At 43.4% G+C, this 16822-nt stretch overlaps 1 protein-coding gene across 1 annotated transcript in view; it reads left to right on the top strand.

Annotated features, from left to right (window-relative positions):
* The first annotated feature begins 399 nt into the window (after positions 1 to 399).
* Positions 400 to 16822, top strand: part of POU2F1 (POU class 2 homeobox 1) — a 91244-nt gene continuing 74821 nt past the window's right edge. Inside the window, exons 1-2 of the mRNA XM_006764192.2 lie at positions 400 to 512; positions 9881 to 9960. Coding sequence (XP_006764255.1) covers positions 9945 to 9960 — 16 coding nt within the window. The 5' untranslated portion in view covers positions 400 to 512; positions 9881 to 9944. The remainder of the gene's footprint in view (positions 513 to 9880; positions 9961 to 16822) is intronic.

Genomic DNA, 16822 nt, shown 5'->3' with positions numbered 1-16822 from the left:
CGACGCTCTATCCACTGAGCCAAACCGGTTTTGGCCCAACTACCTTTTAAAACTAGTCGAGGCCCTGTTCACCTGTTAGATTCTAATTAAATTTTTTGCATTCAGATTCTTTAATTAGTTATACTTTACAGATAGATTAATCTTTCAGGTACATGGTTCTGATGATGGCGTTGTACCACTCAGAAAGCCTTCAGCACCGCTCTGTGGCTGCTGAATAAAGTCCGAATTTCACAGCCCAGCAATCAGGGCCTTCTCTCATTTCTCTCTCCACCACTCCCGACTGCCTCAGAGAAACAGCCCTGAGACTCCTGGCGATGTCCTCTTTCCTTGTCTCCTTTACTCTGGTTTCTGTACCCTTTCTCAGAGTCAGGAGATTCAAAGTATGTTGCCGTCCTCAGAACTTCAGTGACCCGCTCGTATCTGGCAGAGCTGGGAGGAAAACTCATTCGACCAAAAAGTATTGTTTGTACTTGGTCGGGACTTGCATTGTGCCATCCCCTGCGGATGTGATGGTGAGTAAAACAGAAGTGGTCCCTGTGCTTTATAGCCTGTAGTCTTGAGAGGCAGACATTGCTCACTCGGTGGAATTAAGTTACAATTACGAACTGGGGTGGGTCCTATCAAGGAAAAGTACTTTGGGGTTCTCGAGAGAATTAATGGGGGAAGGAAGTGAGGCCAGGTCAAAGTGGCATGTCAGGAAGGTCTCTTTAAGGAAGTGAATTTCAAGCTGAGAACTGAGATGTGCCAGCCGGAGTGGATAGGCAAGTTGACCAGTGAGAAAACCCTACCAGACAGAGACCAGTGTGCTGAGGCCCAAGAGGAAAAGCATTTGGTAGTAGCCTGGCTGGTATGGCTCAGTGGTTGAGCATCAACCTATGAACCACAAGGTCATGGTTTGATTCCTGTCAAGGTACATGCCCAAGTTGTGGGCTTGATCCCCAGTAGGGGGTGTACAGGAGGCAACTGATTGATGATTCTTGCTCACCGTTGATGTTTCTATCTCTTTCTCCCTCTCCCTTCCTTTCTCTGAAATCAATCCTATATAATAAAAGCGTAATATGCAAATTGACCAAACTGCAGAATGACCAGTTGCTATGACGTGCACTAACCACCAGGGAGCAGACGCTCAACACAGGAGCTGCCACCTGGTAGTCAGTGGGGGAGCGCCGCTCAGCCAGAAGCCGGGCTTACCGTTGGCAAGTCCAGCGGCAGTGGCTGGAGCCTCTCCCACCTCTGCTGCAGGCGGGTGGTAAGGAGCGAGAAGTCCCAAACTGCTAGAGGGCTCAGGCCAGGCTGAGGGATCCCCCCACCCACTAGTGCATGAATCTCGTGTAACGGGCCTCTTGTAAAGACATATTTAAGGAGACAATATATCCCAAATCCAAGCACTCTTATCCCCACTACCCACTCTGGTCTAAATCTCACATGAATGAACTGGTCTCTGCTTCCAACCTTGCAGCCCTGCAGTCTGTTCTTAACATAGTGTCCAGTGATTTCTGTTTCACAGAGGAAAAGGCAGAGTCATGCTCCCACCTCAGGGCCTTATGCTAAATACTGCAATGCATAGGTCAGCCCTCCTACCCAGCAAAGTGCTCCAGTCCAGAATGTCAGTGGGCAGTCTGAGAAACCCTGCCTCAGGATCCAAACTCAGACTCAGTTATGCTGTTAACATCCACGACCTTTACAACTTCTTGTCTACAGGTGATTAGAATGATTGCATGTACTTCTAAACAAATACACTGTAACTGGCATACACATGCATGCTCATGTTCCTACATCTAACTGAGCATTCTGTGTTCAAAATAGTTCCTTTGAAAAGGTTATTCATTTGTTTATGTGACCTGCTGTTTTTACAGTTGCTTTTGAGACCTGCAGCAAATTCTTTAAATCTCCTTATTGGTGTCACATGTTATTCTAAGGGTAGATTTGGAGCTATTCAGTGCTTTTGAATACATTGCGATGAGTAATGAGGCTGGGTAGTAATTCTTTTGTAAGACGAAATGAAATATGACTATAATGTGATAAGCGGCTGTAAAGGCAGTTTAAAAATATACTGCTTCTATAAAATATTTTCATCAGTAAATATTGGGAATAAATGTTTCATATTCTCAATTTGAAGGAGAGTATTTATGAGGGAAAGTTCTAAAAAGCAGTGTTCATCTGAGTCACATGTTGAAATGTTATCTAGGATTAGGGACACAGGCACTCATGTAGTATTGGAAACGTAACTTGGCACGCTTTGGGAGAACAATTTGATAATATTATTAGATTGAAAAATGTTTGTACCCTATCACTTAGGAATCCGACCTGCAGCTATTAATTTTCAGAAACATTTATGCCAGTAAGCAGAGATACATATACAGAGAGCTATTTCTTAAAGCGAAAAAGAAACAATCCAAATACCTATCAACAGCATATTGGTCACCAATCATTAGTACATCCTTCCAGTAGAATACTATACACTACCAACAATGTATGTGGACTGGCATAAAAGGAGGTAGAAATATATTAAATTAGGGGAGGTGGGTGTTAAAAAACACACACCAAAAACTAGTATGTATGGTATCCAGCACAAAATTATGTATGTCAGATATGCGTAGAAGAAAGACCTAGAAGAAAAATACTAAGCTAACCGTGGGAGTAGGGTACATTCCTACATTTCAGACATGTTTGATTGTTTTAAATGAATCTATGTTTTACATCAGAAAAAGAGAAATTATTTTGAAGCCATGGGACAGTCATCTTGCTTTATAGCCAGATCTTTCATTGTTTTGAGGTAGCCTTTTTTTGTATTAATAGGTAACATAGCAAAAGATCTCCCAGCAGTTCTGTATTTGTAGTCAGGAATATCTGACATTGTCCACAGAACCCTAGGGCTTTGTTCTTCACTGCCTTAAAGGTTTGTAATTCTTCACTTTAGAGTGAGAATGCCAAAGGTTAGTTGTGACTGTTTCTTTTTTAAAGTCTTAGGCTTGCAATATGTTGTGTCGTGCTCATCTGCGTTGCTCCTGCAGGTGGTGCTGGTGGGTTTGCAGTGTTCTTGGTGTTTATTAAGTCAAGTTCCCCTGAACTGGGAAATCATTTCATTACTGGCCCTTCCTGGTATATTGCTGTTTTCATGTAATTGTGGAGTATCAGCTGTTATTCAAGAAATACAGTGTAGCAGAAAAATATGTAACAAGTTCTTATTTATCTACTTTGTTACTTGTTGCAGTCTTTGGGAAACTTGAATTTATGTCAACACAGAATGATCCTCTCTAACTCCTTTAAAGTTCCAAAACTTCATCAAAACTGTCAGGAGAACTAATTTTTTTGAAATGAATTTTCTTTGAAGTCCTCCCTTCCCTTTCTCTTTGTGTGTCCAATTCCCCCTCTCCTCTCTCTTTCTTTCTCCCAGTCTGTCAAGTTCAAGAGCAGCTCAGATGCCATGAATTAAGTGAAACACAAAAGGGGAAAGGAGACCCTTTGGAAGAACAAAGGCCTCCCATTAGGCTGCCATGTTCTCTTTTGAGCAAATGCGCACCCTGCCCAGTTTCTCTTGCTGTCCCCATGCCCTGCACAGAAGGTAAATAGGCAGATCCTCATTACCCCGCGTTTCCCCCTCTCCTTCGGGCCACACACAGGCTGCAGGGCTTTGATGTCTTCAGGCGTTCTCTGACAGTTGCTTTACTCCTTTTAAAGAGCAACAGGGGAGAGATGGAAGTGAGAGCAGTGCACACTGAGTAAAACCCCACAAGGAGAGAAAATGAGCTGCCAGGGGGCCGCAGCCCGAGAATCCAGGGCAGGTGGGAGGAACCCAGCGTTGCTGCCATTCTGCTCCATGCCTTTTAAAGCCTGTATTTTAAAAATAATAACTTCGACTTACATTCGCTACAGATTGGTGAGTTAGTTTCTCCTTTCTGACAAAATAGGCAAATGGGAGTAAGTTTAATTGCTGAGCACAGTTTTTATAATACTGAGAAACTTGCTAATCTTCCTGCATTCCATTGGATGTTGGCTCTGTGGTATCATGTGGATGACTTAGCATAGGTTTGTGGTCTTACATGTCTTTTCATTGAGCTGGAACTGAGAAATGACAGGAAAAAAGCTTTGAATGGCAAATAAGAAAAGGGATAACCTATGTGGAACCAAACTTAAAATCTGGGAGTTAAACTATTGAAGTTCATATTCTGCACACTTGCAATGAGGCTGCTTATGGTAATGTTTTAATGTTGCTGACAAACAGCAGTTGCATTTGCAAAGGCATGTATGATTCAAGCTGTTTGCTTCAGTTAATCACTTAAACATCAGGGTAGCAAGTTTGTGGTAATAGTCAGAAACCTTAATTCATTGCAAAGTGGAACTATCTGATAATTGGAGGTTTGGACTATATTTATTTTTATTCCTTCAAAGAAATTGGATAGTCAGTAAGTGGTTTACATTGAAACCTGGCTTATACACTTGAAGTAAAAACCAAACAAACAAATAATAATAAATATGTTGACTTCATGAGGAAATGTTTTGATTTGAATGGACCCTGGATGTTGCTTTCAGGAACCACGCCCTTGGTTTCTGGTTTTCTGGGTGTAGTAGTTTGCAAGAAATCCTTTGGTTTATATACTTGGCAGCCAAATAAAAGTCAAGGGCTCCTTGCTTTGTACTGTTGCCTGGGCAGGAGGTTCCTAAAGGTGCAGCCCGGAGCCTCAGGAGAGACTGGAGTTCTCATTTGTTCTCGCTGTGCCTCTCTGGTCATAGGTGGGATTGTTTGTCGGCTTCTGTTCTTTGAGGAGGCATCAAATCTTCAGGAGAAATTGCTTCATAGTCCAACGCACACTGCTTAACTGTGGCATCCTTGCTGCTACAGCTATGCTGATGTCAAGGGGAGCAGTGATTGACAGTTTGATGGGGGGAGAGGAGAGTGAATGCATGACTTACTGAATGCACATCCCCTGCCATCACCTTTCTGAACACAGCTCTGACCCCATTGCATGGCTTTGCACCAGCCTCAGTATTTCTCTGCTAATCTGAGAGGCCCTGCACCAGAGACCAGGCAGTTACAGTCCCACATATGGACACACTTTCCTGAAGGAAATGACTTCTTGACACTTCCCAGGTTTCTGATCGCACCTTCTAAGTCAATACTGATTTGAACAGTTTTCAAATACTATACTTGGATGTGATGAAGACTTACACAGTTTTAATTATTTAAATAATTTAACATTTTAGGACCCCGTGGCTTTAAATTTAGAGATCTATTTTTTTAAATTTTGAAACATTATGCTAATAATATTGTTATAAGAATAATAATACTAACTAGGAAAATAATAAAGTAAGTAGTAAGTTTTAAAGATAAGAATAAAGAAATTCATTACTGGGAAAGTGATGAGAGAGGCCTTGAGAGTAATAGCCCAGCTCTTTTTCTGAGTTTCCTGTGAAGCCATTTGAACAGTTACTGGCAAGATTTTAAACATGAAATGTATTTGTGACTAAAACCGGCCTTCGCAATAGGCAACCTCACTGCTGCACCCCCACGGGCCTCACTGTAGAATTAGACTCAAATGACAGCTGCAAGGGAACAGCGCAGTGCGATGGCCAGACCTGAGTTTACTGAAAGATTGAGTGTGTACACATTTAGAGCTTCACACCAGTTCGGGGAAGTAGGGTTTGTAAAAAATGGCAATGGGCAGCTTTTTTTTCTGGCATGGTTAGATTTTGATTAAAAATCATCCAAGGGACTGCAAGCTGTACTCTGGGGAGGGAGATGGGTAAAGAGGGGAGGGGTCTGATGAGCCAGACTTCAGAAAGTGTCTGTGGAAGGCCTGGAACTGGGGATGGAGAAGAGAAATGAATGAAACATCAAGATATTTGAAACAAACTTTAATAGATTGTTGCGGCTTGTTTCTATAGACATTGTTGGGAATAATGCAGGGAGGATAGTGCATGGCGGTCCTCCAGCCAACTCCGCGTGCTTTCTGGTTTTGTATGGCCCAGGAGTCAAGACTGAGTTTTACATTTTTAATGGGAAGAAATAAAAAGAAGTATAGTATTTCATGACACATGAAAATGGTATGAAATACAACTTTCTGTGTCTATCAGTAAAATTTTATTGGGATACACCTACACCCACTTGTTTCTGCGTTCTCTAAGTATGTTTCTGTGCTGCCCTAGTATGTTTCCATGTGACCTAGGTACTGGCTGTAGCTGCTCTTGTGCTGCCGGGCAGAGTGGAGCAGTTGTGATGAGATTCATGAAGACTAACGTGGTTATTTCTGCCCTCTACACCAGCGGTTGCCAACCAGTGGTCCCCTGACCGCTGCTCTACAGAACAAGTTTGCTGTCGTAGAGGATTGCCTGCAGTACATTAGAGTGAGCAGTATAGCTTTTCCTAAGACTAGGAATGTTTGCCATTAACAAGTTTGTTTTCTGTGCTCTTGTGTTTGTTCATCAGGAATCAGCGCTTTTTCTAGTCAATGGTGTCATTAATTCTGCTCTCAACAGAACATTGTACAGTCGGTTGTTCTGTGCCTGTGCCTGCCAGAGATAGAATTTCTTAGGGGCCTTGAAAAGATAGTTGACATTGGGCTTTTACATGACCCTTAGTGTTTTTAAGGTGAGGGTCAGGGTGTGTCACAAATCACTTTTGCTTTGCTTTGTTTGAACTTATTTTAATGTAGGCTTTTATGAACGCTTGATCTTCATGTGTCATTGAGATGGTTTCCTTTGCGTATTCTTTCCACAGCCTCAATCTTTAAGTTCTAACTTAGCCTAAAGGGAAAGGTCATTGTTCTTTCTGACCCTTCCCTGAAATTAATTGTGCTAAATCGTCAGTTTCCTAGGTTTTAAGCCATCCTCCTGCAGAGGACTGTTGTTATAAAATGTCCATGTGCACTGGCTCCTGTGCTCAGTGTTGTAGCAGTAGAGCAGGGACACCTGGGACTCAGCGCTATTAAGTGCTTCTAATGTGCCAGGTAACATTAATGCAATCATCTGATCCACAGCATTCATGTAGTGTCCCCCATCCCCATCCACCAAGCTAAGTGCTGTAAACGTGTTAAGATCACATCCCTGTAGGACAAGCATGTCAAACGCAAAGGCTAACATGGGCCAAATAAACAAGGTTTAAGTTTATATGGGTGCAAAAAAACAAAAGCTTCAATTTTCATAGAAATATAGGTTTATTTCAATAGAGACACGCTGAATACAAAGGACTGAAATAAATGAGTAATTGTTAACCAAATAATAGAACATTTTAATAAAAATCAATTTTTTTCTTAAACATTAACTTACCAGACACGGAATAACTGCACAAATAATAAGCGTAACACAAATAACCCTATTTTTCTTGTTCTCCAAAAGCGAAATATTTCCTGTTGTGCACACCAAACAAGTTGATACAACACTAATGATGTGGCAGTCGGCTGCTAAAATATTCGATGCTAGTATTAGTGGAGAGAAATGGTATACCTGCACGTAAGGCACATAAGGGAAATGAATGCAATACGATTATAGTAATTAGTCATTAGCGAACGTTATAGCTTGTTATTAATCACTAGATGCCCAGTGCATGGGGTCCCTCAGCCTGTCCTGTTCCCTCTCGCAATCCGGGACCCAGAGAGCCGGTTTCGGCCTGATCCCTGCAGGCTAGGCCAAGGGACCCCACTGGTGCACATGCACTGGGCCTCTAGTATGCATAAGATCTTGGGTTAACCTCTTCCTTCCCTCTCACCCTCTTCCCTCTGATATTCATTAGTCTGTTTCATATTGCCATGCCTGTGGTTCCGCTCCTGCGTTGAGTGTCTGCAACCTGGTGGTCAGTGCACATCATAGCTACTGGCCGGTTGGCTGGTCGCTTAGGGTTTTATATATATAGATTATACATTACAGGATATTGTAAAAATTAAGTTATGAAATATGTATTAAAACATTTCTTACATACTGTTGTATTGGCTGGGCCACAAAAATATTTGTTGTGGGCCACATGCAGCCTGGGGGCTATGAGTTTGGCATGTTTGCTGTAGGAGGAGGGTGGAGTTGTTAGTCTGCATTGGGGTCTGGTCTAGATGAAGAAACATCCTATATAATAAAGAGGTAATATGCAAGTTGACCATCACTTCAACACAAGATGGCCACTCCCATGTGGTACAAGATAGCCGGCAGGGGAGGGCAGTTAAGGGTGACCAGGCCTGCAGGGGAGGGCAGTTGGGGGCGACCAGGCTGGCAAGGGAGGGCAGTTAGGGGTGACCAGGACAGCAGGGAAGGGCAGTTAAGGGCAATCAGGCGGGCAGGGGAACAGTTTGGCGTCGATCAGGCTGGCAGGGGAGTGGTTAGGGGGCAATCAGGTAGGCAGGCAGGCGAGGGGTTGGGAGCCAGCAGTCCTGGATTGTGAGAGGGATGTCTGACTGTCTGTGGACATGAAGTACATTACAGGATATTGTAAAAATTAAGTTATGAAATATGTATTAAAACATTTCTTACATACTGTTGTATTGGCTGGGCCACAAAAATATTTGTTGTGGGCCACATGCAGCCTGGGGGCTATGAGTTTGGCATGTTTGCTGTAGGAGGAGGGTGGAGTTGTTAGTCTGCATTGGGGTCTGGTCTAGATGAAGAAACATCCTATATAATAAAGAGGTAATATGCAAGTTGACCATCACTTCAACACAAGATGGCCACTCCCATGTGGTACAAGATAGCCGGCAGGGGAGGGCAGTTAAGGGTGACCAGGCCTGCAGGGGAGGGCAGTTGGGGGCGACCAGGCTGGCAAGGGAGGGCAGTTAGGGGTGACCAGGACAGCAGGGAAGGGCAGTTAAGGGCAATCAGGCTGGCAGGGGAACAGTTTGGCGTCGATCAGGCTGGCAGGGGAGTGGTTAGGGGGCAATCAGGTAGGCAGGCAGGCGAGGGGTTGGGAGCCAGCAGTCCTGGATTGTGAGAGGGATGTCTGACTGTCTGTGGACATGAAGTCCAGTCGGATATCCCTCGAGGGGTCCCAGATTGGAGAGGGTGCAGGCTGGGCTGAGGGACAAAATCCCCACCCCCACCCCCCACCCCCTGTGCACGAATTTCGTGCACTGGGCCTCTAGTAAGTGATATATAGGTCCATTTCTAGACCTATCTTAGAATTTGTATAAAGCATTGGGGAGTGCTGCCCTAGTAGCATAGCATCTGTGACTGCAATTGTCTGAATAAGGAGAAATGCACAAAGCTATAATGTACAAGTTTAAAATAATGGGCTTGGGGAAAATATTCCATTCTACACTTGTAGGATTATGGTTTTCAAGCTATTAGTAGGGAAGAAAATTTAAAAGTTGTTTATTATTTGAAAAGGACAGATTGGTATACTGTGGCCAAAAGACTAGTTCTGGATTTTAAATGAAAGTTTATTGGAAACATCAAAAAAAAGTTCCCACTCTTGTACATAATGATCTCTATTTTCTTGAAAATATGTTTTTATTGATTTTAGAGAGAGAGGAAGGGAGAGGGATAGAGAGATAGAAACATCGATTGGCTGCCGCCTGCACATCCCTACTGGGGATCAGCCCACAACCTGAGCATGTGCCTTGACCAGGAATTGAACTGGAGACCTCCTGGTTCCATGCTCAACCACTGGGCCACACACCTGTCTTGTTTTCAGTCTGTAGATTTGGACACAGTGCTTCAGTAAAGGATGGTCCAGAAGAGGGATGGCCAAGGATTGGAAAACGAACGGAAACACTTCCGTCTGCATCATTACAAAAATTCAGATGTGTTAGGCATTCATTCACCTAGTTACTTGTTGAGAAACTATGTTGCAGGCCCTTGTGTTGGCCTCATAAAATGTCCTCTGTCACCTCTGCCAGACAGGAAACTGCTGGTCTGTACAAAACGTGCGTCTCACTAGTTTGTTTTTGGTATGCTCTTATAGGAAAAACAAAAGGACAAGAAATACAAAACAGATAAAGCCTTGCGATTGCCTATGATCCCAGGTGATGGAATCCCGAGTAGGTGGCAGAGCTGCAGTTATTTATCAGCATTTGGGAGGCAGGTAGTCTGGGGGTTGAGAGTGAGTTCTAGAGCCAGACGCCTGCGTTTCATTCCTGGGCTCCCTGCCACTCTGCATCTTGGTTGCCTCATCTGTGAATTGACTGTTTTGTGGATAATGCATGCAAAGTGCTAAGGACAGTTATTGGACCACAGTAAGGAAGGGCCCAGGAAATGCTAGCTGTGAAGTGGAAGAATGCTAGGACTCGGAAAGACTTAGAGAACCAGACCTGGACTCGAAGAGCAGAGAGCCCCTGCAGTGCACCCAGTGAGAACACCTCCGAGCAGCATGAGAACATCCATACATCACGAATCCTGGGACGGGACTGTGGTGCAGAGATCTAGGGAACGGGGGTAAGAGTTGCTTGGATAATAGAGGATGGGTCCGCCGAGTGTCGAAGAGCCTTCCAGGAGCCAGGATTAGTTGAAGAGGAGAGTTCAGAGCTGGAAAGGGAAGCTCAGAAAAGAGGGTGTTAGAGAAGCGTCCTCAAATAACACAACTTGTCCCTCAGGAGATATTTGATGGCTGGAGACATTTTTGATCATCATGATTGGGGGGAGATGAGTGCTACTGATATCTAATTGTCAGAGGTTCGGGTCACTGCTAGACATCCGACAGTGCACAGGACAGTCCTCATAACAAACCCTAAATGTCAGCAGCGCAGAGGTTCAGAAACAGTGACCTAGCACCAGGGGTAACAAAGGCCCCCGGGAAATAGAAGCCTGCATTTATAATGTCATCACCCACCGCCCGGTGAACACCTGTGTGCGCAGTTAGCTCAAGTGAGTCTAGCTCCAGCATCTCCTCTCGCTGTGCAGTCCGGAACCTCAGATGGCACTGGCCTGCTCCATGCTTTGTGTCTCCCCCCAGCCTAGAGGCAGCAAGGAGAAATGGACGTTTGCTTGGATTAGAACAGTGGTTCTCAACCTTCTGGCCCTTTAAATACAGTTCCTCATGTTGTGACCCAACCATAAAATTATTTTTGTTGCTACTTCATAACTGTCATGTTGCTACTGTTATGAATTGTAATGTAAATATCTGACATGCAGGATGGTCTTAGGCAACCTCTGTGCAAGGGTTGTTTGACCGCCAAAAGGGTCGCGACCCACAGATTGAGAACCGCTGGATTAGATGTTGCAATAAAACTGTTGGCAAGGCTCTTCTTTTCTAGGTATCTTGCATCTTTTTTCACTGTATTTCTCTCTTACAGACACTCTTTTGCACACTAGGCAAGGTGATTGATTAATAAAAAAGTGAGTAAGGAAGATTTAGTTCATGACTTGAATAAAGAAAAGTCCAAGCTTGAAGACATAGAGATCCTTGGCATTTTGTCTGTAGGACAGTTTTTGAAGTCACTATGGTTTGGGTGGGGAGAGAGGTGACAGTCTATGCTTGAAGTGGAGGGTGGCCTGGTGTGTGGGATCATTCTGGAGTGAGGCAGTGTGTGCGGGGATACTTTGATCAGGGAGAAGATAGGGACCTTTCCCTTTTATCCCAGACCTGTAAATTCGGCTATTTGCAGAACTCTCCCATAGGCACATTGACTTCAACACATCCAGACTTATCCTTGTCCCTTCACCTCACATTTTCCCTTCTTGTACTTTCCTCTGTAGCCCCACAACTTACTCAGTGGCTCAGGCTGAAGTTTGGTCATCTACTTCATTTAGTGATAGATAGATAAATAAAAGCCATCCTGGGCCAGAAGTGCTCCGGTGGGGCCGAGGCAGACGTGTGACCCTCCTGAAGGAATGTACCTGCAACCCAGGCTCCTCAGGTTAGTTTTCCAAATATGAGTTGAATCCCAAATTATAGAACCTAGGAGGGAGCCAGCCAACATCAGACTTGCAGCAAAACAACCAACAATAGAAGTAGACCCTCTCCCCCGGCAAGGACTTCAGAGTATTCGAATCAATCAGGTTTAGTATTAAAGTTATAAAGACTTTAATAATAAAAGAGGGTTTGAAAACATGGGCAAAGAACAAAGCATAACAATGAGGAGGCAGATTTGTCAAAGAAGCAATTTGTAGAAAGGAAGGAAATAGTCACTGAATTATAGAAACTCAGTGAACAAGTGAAGTAGGTTGGACTCTTTTTGAAGAATGGATTGATGACAAGGCTCAGAAAATGAACTAGATGTAGCAGCAGTTATAAATTAGTTATAGGTTATAGATGAAAGATAAAATGTGGAAGAGAAGTTGGGAGATATCAAGGATAGAATGAGAAGGTTTAAAATGAATCTAATTGGACTTCCAGCGAGAATATAGTCCTTAGCTATTATCAATTCAAATACATACTGGCTGACTATTTTCTAGAATTGACAAAAGGCTGGAGTTCTCAGCTTCAGGAAACACAATGAAACTCCACGCTGGATAGATAAAAATTCTACCCCTAGATGTATTATATGACACTTCAGAAAATAAAATATGAAGGATGTCTTAATAAGGAAACAGAAGGAATAGACAATTGCTCATAATGAGGCCCCATTTCCCTGTACTCAGTAACAATGGAAGCCTACAGATAGCAAGCTTATTAAATGCTGAGAAATAATAATGATCAGCTTAAACATTTTTTCCCAGATAAACTTTTATTCAAGAATAAAGATGAAGTGCATTTTCCCACAAATAAAAAACGGAATTGGCTCCCATCATACCTAAGCTAAAGAAAATTTTAGAGGCTGTCCTTATGAAAGGATCTTGAACTCAAGAGGAAAGACTGAGGATGGAAGAGAGAATGGTGAGCAAAGGGATTGGTAACGTGGGTAAATCTAAGTAAACTCTGCACACCCGTTTTAACACTTTGGAACATAGTAAACGCTTGACTAACACATAGATGATTCATCAGTTTCCTGAAATAATGTGCTGTCTTGTTCAACCACGGCTAATAGAGGAATTGACTTCCTACTCAGGATTTTTCAAAGAGAAGCTGGAATCTCAGAAGGACTCCCAGCAGGATTCGTCTTATTTCGCAGAGTTCAGAGGCACAGTCGGTACCTGGGATGTGATTTGGAATGGCTGAGTTTCTTAAAAGATTTGTGTCTATTTATAGGCTGCTGAGCAAGTTTTAACTTAGTTATTAACTGAGTTTACCGCCATTTACCAAGATCCTAAATATCAGTCTGGATTTATAGTGGGAATCTGGAATTTCTGTTCATAATGTTCTCAGATTTCACATCAATTAACTAGAAGACAGTTCTAAATTTATTTTCTGAGAACCCATGCTAATCTAGGAGAAACAAAGAGAATGAGTAAAATGGAGATTAGTATTAATTAAATGGCCAAGAACACCACAAATCAGAAGCCACTCTTTCTCCCTTATGGCCCTGACTTTATAAAAGAAGTATTTGCTAATAAAAAACATATTTTAACTGCTGAAATTTAAATATGCTATCAGAAGTATAGTAGGATTTTGTTAGGGGGGCTGCCTTTATTCAAAATCAATAGATGTGCGCTCTCAGTACATATTCCTCTTTTGGAAATAGTTTCTTTCGAGGAGTTTTATTGTAGCCTTAACACTGATGTCCCTGATCTAATATTTATTGAGTCTTTAGCCATCATTCATTCATTCAACACATAGTTTTGAGCACTTGTCAGGTTCTGCAAGCACTAAGGTTGCCGTAATGAGTAGGACTGATAGGTGGGGCAAGTAAACACGTTTTAAAATGGAAAGAACAGAGAGAACCAAGTAGGGTGACATGATCGTAACTTGAGAAGGGAGATGCTTTTTAGACCAATAGCTGGGGAAGGTCTTGCTGAGGAGATGACATTCAGACAGAGACTTAAACAGCCAGAAGAAGCCACCTGGGCAGAAGCATCTTGGGTTGAAGGAGCAGAAACTGCCAGGGCTGAAAGGCCCATAGGAGCATGGTGGGGGTTCCCATGGTGTGTTCGGTGCCGAGAGTGTATTAACGTGGTGGCTTAGCTGGCCCGACATCTTGTGGAATCATTTTGGTTTTATGATGGTGTAGAAAATTATAAGAGCTAAATAGATGTGCAGAAAGAATAGAATTGAGACTGAAATCCGTAACTTAACACCATCATGTACAAATCAAAAGACCACATTTTGTCCAAGATGTGCACATATAATAGGAGTTTTGCAAAGTTGCCAAACATTATGTGGCAGCCACTTTTTAGCAGAAAACAAATCCTTAGTGTAGTCTGAAAACTCTAATTTTACTTTACACATCAAATTAGTAACTCTTAGTAATTTGCATATTTGTTATTGGCGGGTTGCTTTCAGCTTCAGGTAGTAGAAACAGACCGGCTGAAACACGAGGGAATCACCGTGGCTCACGTGATTGAGTGCCCGGAGCTTCAGGGACAGGACTGAGCTCCCTATGTTGATTTGCCCTCAGATTTCTTTCCTCATGGTTGGAAAACAGCTGCCAGCAGCCAGGGAAATACGCTTCCTGTTCATGTCTAGAGAAAGGAGCGTAACCACTCACCGTTCTTCATGCAACGTGAGAACAACTACCCAGAAAAGCCCAGGAGCTCTGTCCTTGGTGTTGGTGGCAGAATTGAGTAAAAATGCTGAATTCAGAACATTGAGGTCTTTCCCCTGAGCTGAGGTCGTTGGCTAAATGCCATTGCCCTTCTCCAAGTGGGAAGAGTGGGAACAGCAGCCAGCATGCGCTGTGAGTTTGTAGTGCAGTCAAGCATGAGGGTCAAGAATTAGCATTTTGGATCAGTCAGGCCCAGGAGTGACACAAAGACGGTGTTCTGAAATCAGTGTTACAGTGAGAAGTGGATTGAGGATGGTCCCAAAGGGCCACCAACATTTAACAGAAAGAGAGGAGCCTGTGAGTCAGGATTTCCAACTTCAGTTTATCCAGCGTTGCTGCTCTGATGTAGAATGAGACAGGAGTGATGACCGTGGGATTTGTTTCTCAAGTATTTCTTTTTCCAGAAGAATAATTACTGGAAATATATTAAGCTTAGAAATTGAGATTTGAATTTACTCTAAGCAAAAACATCCCTTAACATTTAAGTAAAAACATCTCTAAAATTCACACATCTATAATAATAAAAGTGTAATATGCAAATCAACTGAACGACTGAACAGCAGAACGACTGTCCCAACGACCACACTATGACACACACTGGCTCCAGGCCAGCCAAGGCAGGTGTGATGTGGGTCCGGGGTTGGGGGGGTCCTCCATCACCCCATGATCACCCTGCAGAGGGAGGCCCAGGCTACCCGGTCAGTGGTGCTGCAGCAGGTGGGTGGAGCCTCTCTCTGCAGGGCGGTCGATCTGGGGACCCTGCGATTGATTGTCCCACAGAGGGAGGCCCAGGCCAGCCAAGCGATTGCACCCCATGCCTCTCGCCCACAGAAAGAGGCCACTGGTGGTGGGGGAAGGGTGGCAGCTCCACACAGATGGCAAGCAGTGGCAGCAGCAGGGGCAGGGCCAGCTGCCAGCAGCCAGGGGAAGGAAAGCCCCGATAGGCCCTGATCCCTGGCCAGGCCTAGGGACCCTACCCAAGGGGTCCCGGATTGCAAGTGGGTGCAGGCTGGGTCTCTAGTATTTTAAGAAAAGAAAATGACAAACAGAAGAAAATTCAAATGTATGTTATTTTCTGTATTCTGCCTTGTATATAAGGTCAAGAATCTGGTTTTTGAGTAAAGTTTTATCATATATCCTATCTAATAAAAGGGTAATATGCAAATTAACAGTCACTCCATCACAAATATTGTGGTGCCCATAGCCATAAGATGGCGGCACCCAGTTCTCTCAGCTCCCCTGGAGTCCCCCAGTCCTGGGGGAACAGCCGCTGAGAGCGGGCAGCGTGAGCATTCCACCCCAGCCGCGGAGGGCCTCTGGGCAGCAGAGGGAAATGCTTGTGTCGTTGCCCCGGTGATGAGGCAAGTGTCATTGCAGGCCAGGCTGAGGAGACGCCCTTCCCCACCCCCGCCCCCCCACCCCCACCCAGCACAAATTTTGTGCACTGGGCCTCTAGTTTCCACAACCAAGATACATGCCCTTGACCGGAATTGAACCTGGGACCCTTGAGTCCACAGGCAGATGCTCTATCTGCTGAGCCAAACCGGTTAGGGCCCTCTAGATTTATCATAAAACAGATTTTGAAATATTCCTGGGAATAAGTAAACAAACACTTTCTTTGAATTTAATGGATTTTTAAAAAAAATTGTGACGTCTTTGATTAACTTACAATATAGTTTTAAAAGTACATTTTGCAAGTGTAATACTGAAGGTATTTAGCAATTCATTTTTTAATTTTGAGCTGCAGAAAACTACTCAGTGGCCTTGAATTCATGAATTGTAATAGCATATAGTATATTTGATTTACCCAGTGTTCTTTTTCCCATTAGATCTCTACTTGTCCCTGGTCACTTAAATGTCACTAGTTTAGCTATTCTTCGAAGTGCTACCCATGTCTTAAAGGAAATAGGGAAGCAATTGTGACAGGGTGTACTGCAGTTACAGGGAAATGAAAAGTGTGTCTTGTAATATGAAGGCAGCATTGAAGGGTTGGATACTGAGGAAGAACTTGTATTTTTTTTTTTTTTTTTAGTTCTTAGTAGTTCTTAGTAAGGAATGTTAAAATTTATGACACACTACAGATTATCCCTCATATTCCTAGTACATCTTGGAAAATTATTATTTTCTCATTATAAAGGAATAGATGGTTAGGTTTGCTGCCTCCTGTCTGAAGGCTTCGGTGATTGGAAGTGGGTTATGAGTGGTAGTGGATTGAGTGTCTTATGTGCAGGGACTCTGCTCTCCTTAAGTCAGCCCGCGGGCCGGATTCGGCCCGTTTGAAATGAATAAAACTAAAAAAAAAAAAAAAAAACACAAAAAAAAACGCA

This window comes from Myotis davidii, unplaced genomic scaffold, assembly GCF_000327345.1.
Source record: "Myotis davidii unplaced genomic scaffold, ASM32734v1 scaffold401, whole genome shotgun sequence".
NCBI lineage: Eukaryota > Metazoa > Chordata > Mammalia > Chiroptera > Vespertilionidae > Myotis > Myotis davidii.
The sequence above is the reverse complement of the archived record's forward strand: the minus strand, read 5'-3'. Positions and strand labels throughout refer to the sequence as shown.